At 30.6% G+C, this 11,912-nt stretch overlaps 1 protein-coding gene across 1 annotated transcript; it reads right to left on the minus strand.

The window, feature by feature from the left end:
- Positions 1-658: 658 nt before the first annotated feature.
- LOTGIDRAFT_154334 (hypothetical protein) lies at positions 659-9,494 on the minus strand (the record flags this gene model as incomplete). The annotated part of the gene is made up of 11 exons (XM_009062028.1): positions 659-952; positions 1,306-1,476; positions 1,730-1,872; positions 2,208-2,319; positions 2,678-2,791; positions 3,053-3,150; positions 3,372-3,481; positions 3,820-3,923; positions 4,348-4,509; positions 4,980-5,055; positions 9,214-9,494. 11 exons carry the CDS (start codon positions 9,492-9,494, stop codon positions 659-661), a joined length of 1,665 nt encoding a protein of 554 aa, XP_009060276.1.
- Positions 9,495-11,912: the final 2,418 nt, after the last annotated feature.

The raw sequence follows: 11,912 nt of genomic DNA on the forward strand, positions 1-11,912 counted from the left end.
AAAATACGGAAATTTCTTAAATCCTTGAGTAATATAGTAAAATAATAAAGAATAACAGGAAATATCACTCATAAATATTCTTTAAAAACTATAAAATCCCTGCAAGAATTGAGTGGAGCATGAAAGAGTACAAGAAAAACTTTAACAATTATAAAATATATTTTTTTTTTTACAAATCAATGAGTTCAAACGGTATAACATGGATATTAAACAGAGATGGATGTTTGAAATAGTGATGTGATAATCAGCTTGTTCTGTTTCACCATAATATGCCAAAAATCAAATGCATTATAACAAATTTTGAAGAATGACATCAGAATAACAGGTCAATATAACAGAAAATATTTTATCAATAAGGTTATAAACATGTACATGTAAATAGAAAAAAATAAGAGACATACACCAATATACATATTGTACCAGTAATAACTTGTAAAAAAATACAAGAGAATTTTGATTATCATTAAAAATAAATAAATTAATAAAATTTCTTAAACAAAATATATTTCTTTAAATAGGAGTCAACAATCAATGTCTATTGATAAATAAAGCAATGTTTGCTATGGTTTTGCTAAAGCATCTAAATCACTGAATCTTAATATTACTAAAACAGGAAACCAAGAGATTCCTTTGTGAAAAAATATGGACTCAGCTGTATTTACCAATATTTATTTTTTTTTGGGGGGGGGGGGGGGTGGATTCTAAAACCAGATTTAACATTAGGCCAGTCATATAAATTAGGTACAAATGTTTGATAATCTGTACTATATTGATGTGATTTGATAAATTCTGTCATATCATCAGGTCGTGGATGACGTTTGGCCAGATTTTTATCATAGGAGAATTCAGCTAGTTTAATAGCTATAGTTGTTGAGATTTCTCGAATTTTAGGTAATGGTGGATATACCCTGCCTTCAGCTATATCTTCATCTGTAACTAATTCACTTAATACCTGCATAGAGTTATGTTCAGTTTCAATCTAGATAATTTGTTTTTTTATAGGCATATAATTCTATGCTGATGAATCATTGGTATAATAATTCATAGTATTACAAAACAAATAAATTTCTTAACAATATTTAAACAAAAAAAGATGGCCTGAAATATTACCCAGGTTTCCAGAATCTACAGGAATCTATTGAATCTGATTGGTTGTAAAGACCACACCCATTTGGTGATGGGCAAAAGTAAAGTTTCTGTTTGTTCATTAATTATGATAATGACAGGATTTTTACTTAAATTTTGATGAAAATTGCTTAATTAAGCTTCCCTGACCTACAGTATAGAAAATATATTCTTACTCACCTTAGCTGATTCTAAGAAGATTTCTTCAGTGATAGTTCTAACATCACATACTATAGACGTTAAACCAATAGCAGGGAAAATATAGGCATTGTTACCTTGTCCTGGGTGGAATGTTTTACCATCTATTGTTACTGGTTTAAATGGACTACCACTTGCAAAAACAGCTTTACCCTGCAAAATTCAACATTACATTTAGCAGGCTGTTGATTTGGCTCTATAAGCCCCATTGTGATGTTGGGTGATGTCATTGACAAGCTATCCTTCTCAACAATTGTGTCCTGCCACACATTTTTTTGTCATTTATAAACAGTAAAAGACTGTAAAAGACTGTAAATTCAACTATTTTCTATGTACAGTAGTGCATGAATGAATGATACAGCAAGGTCTGTTGCCATCACATGAACTATGAAAGTTAAAACTATACCTTTGTCATTTTATAAGCTTCCTCTGCTGTACATTCAGCTTTACTAGTTGGATTACTGAGAGCGAATATTATTGGTCTTTCATTGAATTTTGCCATATCTGCTAAAATCTTCTCATTGAAGGCTCCATGTTGGGCTGCAGCTCCTACAGTCATAAACAAATAATTCAAAAGTGAACTCTATATGTCAAGTTCAAGGAACAGAATGCCAAATGCCAACTTAAGAGAATTCAAAATTTTGCACAATATTTAAATGTTCATATTCTTTATGCTATCTCGACATATATTATTCATTGATTTATCTTATCAGCAGTATTCTAGGTCTATAGGCTTTGTTTTTCTTTTATGGATCGTCCTTATTACAAATGACAACATTTTCTTTATTCAGTTCTCAAGTAGTAGCTTCTTTCAATGGAACAAAATAAAATTCAATAAATATAAAATTTCAGAGAGATAAAAACTTATATATTTTTCTCCTTACCTATAATGGCTGTAGGCTTAACTGTAGCTATAACATCTTCTAGTTTATCTATTGGTTTATGGTCTTGAGCAAACTCTTCTTTATGGGCTGTTAAACCTCCTGATGGTCTGTTCTATAATATATAATGATTCTCTTTAAGAAATGGTCCCATATTTCATTAATCAAGCTAAATAAAATGGGCACAGTTTAAAGTTTAGGTTTATAATGTAGTTAAAATGTAGTGTAATATCTTCAAATGGTGCACAAATTTCACAGGAATTTCTAAACTAATATCCACCTTTTCTGCCAAAATAAGATTTCATAATTTTCTGCAACAATTTTGAATGACAATGTCTACAAAGGAACCCCAATCCCATGAGCCAAAGTCCATAAATTATATATTTTGTGATAAGACTGGTTTACAAAGTATTGTATCTGATTATGCCCATAAAAAGAAACTTGATTATATTTTAATACTACATAGTACTTACTTTAACAATGAGTCCTTTAGAATCCACCATCCAGATTTGTTTATGAGCTTCATCTTGTTTTAAACCTGATTTCATTAATGCCATCACTAATAATTTAGCTATACCTATAGATGCCTTCAATAATAAAAAAAAAATGTATTTCACTTTAGTCCTTCTGATGCTTTAAGGCAACAATTAGTAATCAAGTTAACAATCAAAATAATAAAATTTGAACTTGATATTCTTATAATCATGAAATGAAGATAAAGTTCCATCAAAATTATTTAAAATGATTTAAATCCTATAATATTTACAAGGTAATGTGAACATGTGGTTGCGGTTTAAATGATATTCCTTTACATTTAGATTTATGGTTGTAAAAAGTTGAACTTTTACCTCTCCAGCTCCTTGGAAGACAAAAACATTTTCTGATAGTTTTTTCTTGGTAATTTTAAGACTAGCTAGTATTCCTGCTACTGCTACAGCTGCCGTTCCTGAAATTTAAAGACATGTCGATTAGCTTTACCGTATCAAAACTCCTGCAAAATATTTGTAATGTTATCACACTCAAAGGGCTTGCATGAGTTCATAGGCTATAGCTTAATGGTCAGTAGCTATGATTATCCATTAGTTTTATTTACATCAATTCGTGATAGGAAATTCCGTTGTACTATATTACATTATATTATATGATTACTTTAAATACTGCACATACCTTGTATATCATCATTAAATGTACAATAACTATCTCTATATCTCTCCAATAATCTAAATGCATTATTATTACCAAAATCTTCAAATTGTACCAGAACATTTTCACCATATCTAAATCAATTACAGTATTTGTAGTGTGTAGTTTAAAATCATCAAAACACTTGTTCATAAAAATCTTTCCAAATCTTATTAGTACAAATTTGGTAAAGGGCAATAACTAAACATTTTCTACTATTCAAATACGTTGTATCTCAAATGATTTTGTTCAACATGAAAATACATGAATGAGGTTTCAAATGACAAAATGTTCTTCAATAACCATAAGCCATAATAGCCATCCTGGATCAATCAAGATAATAGCAAATGGCAAAGTTAGGCATCTCTGTAAAGCATCAAGGGTACCACACAAGATATTTGAAAATATGTGACAAATATCAAACTACTGATACCTTTTAACTACAGCTTTCATAAATTCTTCTATCAAATCATCATAGACTTGTCCTCTTTCTCTTTTCTGTTTTAATCCAATATATAGTGGATCATCTAATAAACTCTAGAAAATAGATAACATTGAAATAGTTACTAATGTATCACCAGTTTTACCTGCAGTCAATTACACCTTGAAGGGTTACTTCCCATTATGTGCATTAATAACACACTGCTGCAATCTCATTTTGGCGGCAGAAGATAAATGAGGACTTTTAAATAGTCTCTACAACATTTATCAGAATTAAAATCTGAAGTTTGGATCTGATGCCAAACATATACTCTGGAAGTTTAGACTGGTATTAGGGTCTATTGAGTGAGTCTCAATGAAAGTGCTAGCCTCGGTCACAGAGCAATAGATAAGTTTATTAATAAAGTGAAAAAAGACACACACATACACACCCTGACATAAATATAGAGTATATAGCAATGAAACTAGTCCTGAAATATTTGACTGATCCAATTGCAATTTTGTTTTTTTTTACACATACCTGATTATTAGTTCCAACATCTATAGTAATAGGTAAACAAGCGTAAGGTAAGACACCTGCTAGAGCTGTATATAATGATAGTTTACCAACAGGAATACCCATACCATACGCTCCTAGATCACCTAATCCTAGAATTCTTTCTCCATCAGTAACCACTATTACCTATATAATATATAACATAATATACATATTAAAATACCAAGCCAACATAATCGGACAACTGGACTCAACACAACAAAAGATATAGGTCCAGTCTGAATGGCACTTCTATGGGGGTCACCTAAAGTTTCCTAGAAATGTCACTGAACAAGCTGACAAATAAATATGTTAATATAAAAGCCCTTGGAAAATTTCACTGACAACAGAATTAGTAGTTCAAGGAACTCTTACCCAATTCAGAGGCTCTGGCAGATAACAATTTTATGAGAAAACACTTGGCTGAACTGTCCTGTTATATACAATTAAAACAAAAGTTGGACTGCTGTTATTGGCTGTTGTTATGACAACTTGATATTCAAATTGTCCTGAGAACTTGAATTCTTTTATAAGCATTGATGGAAAGTTAAATGTATGACAATTGGTCTTGGAGTTCTTTATAAAGGAATTGAAAATCAAATATATTGAACACTTACCTTAACTTGATCAATAGGCCAGTTACATAATATATCATAAACATGACCTATATCATTAATAGTTATATACAGACCCCTGCAATAATCAAATATATTAAAATAATTAATGAATTGAAATAGTGTTTTATGTCTTACTTTTCTGCACCTAATTGTGCAACACTATGTAATAAGCAGCAAGGGAAATTTAGGCTTTAAATGGATGTACACAACCTGTAGCACATTGTTTTTTTTCTGCAAAATACCTAAAAACAAAAATCATCTTTAAGAAATTATAACATACTGCAATCATGTTCGAGTACCGTATATGACTGCAATCATGTTCGAGTATATGCATAGACAATGAACTAGCCTTGTACCATAATGTACCTTTCTGTTTATTCAATAATTGATATTAAGTAAATACAGTAGTAATTCAATAACATAAATCTTAACTGATCTCATTTACTATCAAGGTTCATATTATTTCTGATGCCAACATTGAATCCCAAATTTTAGTAGGGGAATGAGTCTAAGGGCCTAACATAAACCATCCATTTCCTCCCAAGTTTTTCTGAATACTGCCTGAAAGCACTTTTTCTGCATACTCTTCTTTGAGGCTAACAGTTAGTGACAGTACTTTATTAGATTTAGCCATTGGACTAATTCAATGATAATACAAGTGTTAGTGTAGAGAAACCACAATAAAATCATCTATCTTGTACACAATAAAACTTAATTGAATTTTAGCTTCACAATGATAAGTACCAATGAGGCAATGCATCTGATGCCAACCTTCAAAAGGGTTTTTCAATATTGCATTTTAGCAGTCCATCTAGTCAATATTCTTTATTGGGTATATTTCTTATCCAATATGGTCTTTTTGCAAAATCTATGTAGTATATCAATCCTACAACAACAGCTCAGACCGTCACAATATTTCGTTTGAGCAACTGATATGAAGGAAAAATGTCAAATTTCACTTCCTTGTCAGTGTACAGTAATAAGTATTGTGATGAATCATCTGGTTTCAAAGGAAACTACAATAGGAAACACTGATAGATATCAAGGTCTTATAACATTATGAAAGTCAACGGTGAATGTCAAGGATATATTTCTACTTTCTGTCTTTTTTTTTCATACAAGTGTAACAATGCGATTTCCTTACTAGTTTGAAGTTAAAGAGCCTTATCAATCTCTATCTTAAAATATGAGTCTAATCAAATTATCATTATCACTAGTATTCAAATTAAACCTCATGCAATGTCTGATGAAACTGATCAATCTAATTGCTAAACTAACTAACTATAGTCAATGAAAAAATTCACTGATTTCCTTGATCAAAAGAAAAAATTAAAATAGAATATTGGTGAAGTTATTTTAAGTTAAAAACAAAAACATCCTTCATCCTGGTTTAGTTTAATTACATCAAGTATATTTTAATCATTACTAGGATATACAAGTATACAAACTGAGATTTTCTATCAAGATATCTACTTTAAGCACAAATAACTTTGATGGAACACCTTATATACCAATTTAATAAAGAATTTGTTAACACTGATGACTTTACAGCAGGATTTCAAATAATAAACAAATTTGGAAAAAAATAGACACAATGGGGGAGGGGAGAGGGGGCGGGGGGAATTTTGATGATTAAATATATTTCATTTGCTTAAAATTTATATTTATAAGCTAACAATTAACAAAACATTTTATATTTAAATATAATCTGTAACAAGTTTTAACATTTCTTGCAATAAAGAAAGTCATGTTTGTCACTATAATCGACTACATGTTGAATCTTGTAAATACAAGCCTGTGTATGATTTGAATCTAGAGATTTCAATGGTAATATCTGAATACATTGGTAATTCATTGACTGTAAAATAGACAAAGTATCAATTGACACAGGATTAATTGAGCTATTTATATTCATTTGATTAGGTTTATCACCAATATACACCCTTCATTAATATCAGAGTCCATCATTCCAATATTAATATTACCCTGCCTTTATACTTTATATTTATTGATTCACTTTTATTAGAGGCAATCTGAAGTAAAATGGAATTTACAACAAAAATGAAATGGAGTTGTACATTCAGTTATGCAGCTTACACTTTTTACCAAAATCCTTCTTCTTTTTCAGAGAAATAATTGTTTATATATATTCTCAACAGCTTAAAGAGCTTGATTTCAGCTATCAGTGGCAAATTCAGAATAAAACATTGCAGTTACGACCAATGGCATCTATAGTTAATAATTGCACATGGAAATGTTCTTGATAAGATAAAATTCGGAAAAGTGCAATCTGAATAAAATGCAAATCTTGATGTTTTTGTTTTTTGTGGCAGTGATTTGAACTGCCATCCATGATCTGATAGAATGATACATTTTCAAGCAATTTCCTATAAATATGCATTATAAAAATGCTGACTTTTTGTTCAATGGGAACAAAAAATTAATTCTTTCTGTTAGAACATGTACAAAATACTGCACTGACAGCACACTGCACAACATTGCTTGTCTTCTATAGCTCAATCAGCAGCAGAAACATAAGTTGTACTCCATTTTATATCATTCCATTTTTGTTGCAACATCATTTTGTCTCTTTTTTTGTTTTTGTAAATACCTCAACTATAGCCTATTACATAATATTTTAACTGAGAGTAATAGACCTATTTTTTAAATTTTATGAGTTTTTAATAGCTTGTGATTCAATGTATTTTGTTAATTATTGTAAGTATAATTAAATACATGCTGTCACATGTAACAGGTTGAAATGGAATTGTTTTGCTAAACCATTAAAGAGATAACATAGAGAGTTTATAGAAGTGAAAAGAGAAAAGAATTATTATGCTAAATTCCTGTTATTAATGGAGACACATAAAACTATTTCAACCTATTTAATCAAAACGTCAATTAGATGTCCAATATAATGATCATAAAAGGCTCTATTCTGTACATGATTTAAGATAATTTGTAACATACTGACAAAAATTCAATAACTTCATGGGGAATTCTTAGAATTTCTATCTACTTGCAACACTTTCAGCAAGATCATTAAATGATACCAAATGATAAAATTTGTATCTCTATTTTTTGGGATCTATTTCATCAGATATCCCTTAATAAAAGTCAAGATATAAGCTTATTACTTAACTAATAACAACCGGAACATTAAATTTCAATATCGAAAAGTGGTACAGATAGATGTAATTCAGCTCTTTCAGCAGATGGTAAAGCAAATATTATGGTAAATAATATATTCCTTTTAGCCGATATCTTGAGGAATCTATATTTTAAAATTTTAAGCCACTTTCTTATGAACATGCAAGACTAAGGTTGTACTCAAATTATCCTTCAGAGTTTATATTCATAATCATTATACTATGTTTGCAACCATATAGATTCTCTATTGTATATCATGTTTCAAGCTTTCCATTTTTCTTATAAACTTCATTATCTATCTGGGACAGCTTGTTGTGTGGTGTTGTGATAAATATTGGTACTATGTCCTGATTAATCAATAATAGTAATTTATAGTAATTAGTATTAACAGATCAAACATGTTTTACTTGGTGTACAGTTCCACGATTCTAAGCTAGTTTTACTAATATTTACTCCTTAAAATCACAATTACCTGAAAACCACCCTTTGTAATACTATGTCTTGCAATTTCAACATTGAAATTGGCCTGTGAAAACTTTTTACTACTTGCTCAATTTAAAAAATGGATTAGCTTATCCTAGCAGTGGCATTAATATAAGTTGGTTTATCCCCTAAATACACAAATCCTCTGCACTACTAAACATTTTCAGATGACTTATAATAATTGATTTAGATGAACCAATAAAAATCAAACGTGACACAAGATGTAGCCTATTACTTTTTAATAATAAAAACCTTTCAATATAATTAGATAAAACTAGAACTAGAATTCTTTCCCTGGAATGTCACATAAATATAGAAAATGGAAATCAATACGAAGTCATATTCTTAGAGGCCTGATGTTTATTCCAGTTCAAGATGTCTGACTAATATAGCTGTTAAACAAATTGTGTAAATGTTTGTGGAGCAAAACTGATACAGGAAAGGGGTGCTCTAAAGAAATTTTCTTTTCCATTTCACACAGTGCACACTGTTAGACAATGAAAATAGTTAAGTTTATGAACACAACTGCACATAAGAGTCAATTTTGTTGACTTTAGGACCTACTATACATATACATCTTTAAGACAAGAATCAGACCTACCTTGGTTTTCTGAAGATCATTCCATATTTTTGACAGGCCAGGCCTACAGTTGGAGTATAAATAACTGGCATCATGGTCTCTACATGATCAGCAATAACTCGATAAAATAACTTCTCATTTCTGTCTTGTAACGACATTAAATAAATATAGCGATCTAGATCATTGGTCCAACGATTGAAATTCTGCATCACCTGATACACTTGTCCATCTTGATCTAACAATGCTGGGGGTAATAATCCATGAATACCCATAAGTTGACGCTCTTTTAAGGTAAATGCCATACCCTAAAACATAATGTTTCTCAATGGGAATTTTGTCATTGCAAAAACTTGCTGTCTAGTTTAGTATTTTATGTGTGGATAGAAATTTTCAGTTTTGGGCAAGCACAGTTCAATCTGTATTTCTCCATTATTTAATTGGTGAAGCTTACAATTGCTCAACAGAAAACTCATTTAACTAATTGGGGTGAAGGAGTCTTTTCTTTCTCTTCAACTTTTGTCACAAAGACATAAAAACATAATATGAATATTTTAATTGATGAATGCTTTATCTGTGCCAGTTTGCAAGAGTAAAATATCTGCACTCTCCCAAAAAACAAAAAAGACCTCATAATATCAAAGTTTACACAATAATATCATTATTAAACCTTCCTTTTAATATATGATTATTTTTTTTTCTAGACTGAATATAGGACTACCTATGACTCAGCATATATTTTTGATACAATATTTTTTTACTTAAGTAGAATATTTCTGCGACAGATTGTAAATTTAAAATGTAAATCATTTGAGTTGAATGAACATAGAATTTATCACTATCATCATATTGCATCACCGTTTTTAATATCTTAATTCTAATATAAGAGGACTGCATGGATGGACATAGCTCAACAAAATCTAAACCCAAAGAAAAATCAGCTGGTCCTACTATTAGTACTACAAAATCATGTGTGATGTTTATTCTAAAATGATTAAATTCTACTCAAAAAAATTTTCACCTGACACATCTATGATAAAGGACTGACAATAAAAATTTACATTGAAAATAGATACCTTGTTGAGGTTTGGATCTCTCATGACATCAATTCCTCGAACTTTCAGTCTAACTGCATCATGCCGACCTTTTTCTGTTGTAAGATCTGCAGAGAGCTTTTTATCAGCCATGTTCGACGGTTTGGAGATGAGAAAATGAAATGACAGCTGATATTAGAAGGCGTGGTCTTTTTACGCCATAATGTCAATAAAAAATCACGTGATGATGACCACGCGATAAATTTTTGCCCTTTTGTAGTCCGAAACTCTGTCCAGACCTTTCCGCACTCATAACTAAGAAAAGAATATCTTGGTGAATGTTGAGAATATTTGTCTTTATGTGGGAGAATGCAACAAGATATTTCTTTTTAGACCCTCTGTTAAAAAATAAAGCTTGTTATAAGCAGTCCATATCTCATTGAAACTCTTTCCAATTCCAGTATTGCACACGCTTCAGGGTCAGGGTCGTGGGCACATATTACAGTTCCTTTACATGATATTGTTCATAAAAAAAAACTCTACACAAATAGTTTGAATTTTGATAGGAAGTCACAACAAAAAGTTGGCTGTTAGGATTATAACGTTCAACTTAATGTTAAGTAAAGGGAAGTAAGTATGTTTTTGAACCACAGTTAATTTCTCACTCAAGGCTCAGTATCTTATGTTATAACATATAATATAGCCAAGGATTTGATGTACGTAGGGCCCGTGGTGGCAGGTTATCATTTTGGTCTCCCTTTCAAAATGGGCACATGGGTGAACTATTCGCATTTGCTTATCTCACCTAAAATATTTCATCCAAAAGATGTAGAAAAGTAGGACGTAAAACTCCTTTAATTTAACTTTAATTTTTTTATAAATATTCCAAGAAAGTGCAACTGACGACGAATCACATAGTGTTCTAACCGAATTGTTTCATTGACCATTCTTTTAAAAATTCAACCTGATTACCACTGATTGGTGATAATTAGTCTAATCGGAGACACACTCACAGTTGAATTCGTCACAGTTTGTTCAGAATTACTCTATCGTGTTAACCCTGTGCCAGTGCCTTATATTGAATATTAACTTGTTACTCCTCAATCACCCTAATCTCTATCGTGTTAAAATGGTCAAAACTCAACAATTTTTATAACGAATGATATTTCTTGACCGCTCCAAACACCTTCAAAACGATGGGCTTGTGATTATCACTTCGTGAGATATCGGTAATAAATGTTTGTGTTCTTAGATATACCAGAGTCAATTTAATATTTCTAAAATTTATAACAAAATGTCACGACTGTGATAGTCAACTACACGAGTTAAGTTTGAGGTCTTAAATATTTTGATCAGTATCAAATCTTCCCGCATTTAAACCAATAAGACCAATCTGGGCTATGGAGTTTACGGGTGAATTGATTCTAATTAAGATTGGTGAGAATGATTAACTGAAAGAAACCTTTTGAACGGACAATCTTAGCAATATTATTCCTAGGCCTAAATACAATCATTTCGATTGTTATAATTATCAATTTTAGACATCGGAAAAAAAACACCAAAAGGTCTGACTTTAGTCAGGTTTTAGACCTTTTTCTATTATTTTTTTTTTTTACAAGTTTATCGAGATATATACCGGTAACATATATTCAACCTCAACGGCAAATTTTCGGACTAAATTTTTTCACT

Source organism: Lottia gigantea, assembly GCF_000327385.1.
Source record: "Lottia gigantea unplaced genomic scaffold LOTGIsca_5, whole genome shotgun sequence".
NCBI classification, from domain to species: Eukaryota; Metazoa; Mollusca; class Gastropoda; family Lottiidae; genus Lottia; species Lottia gigantea.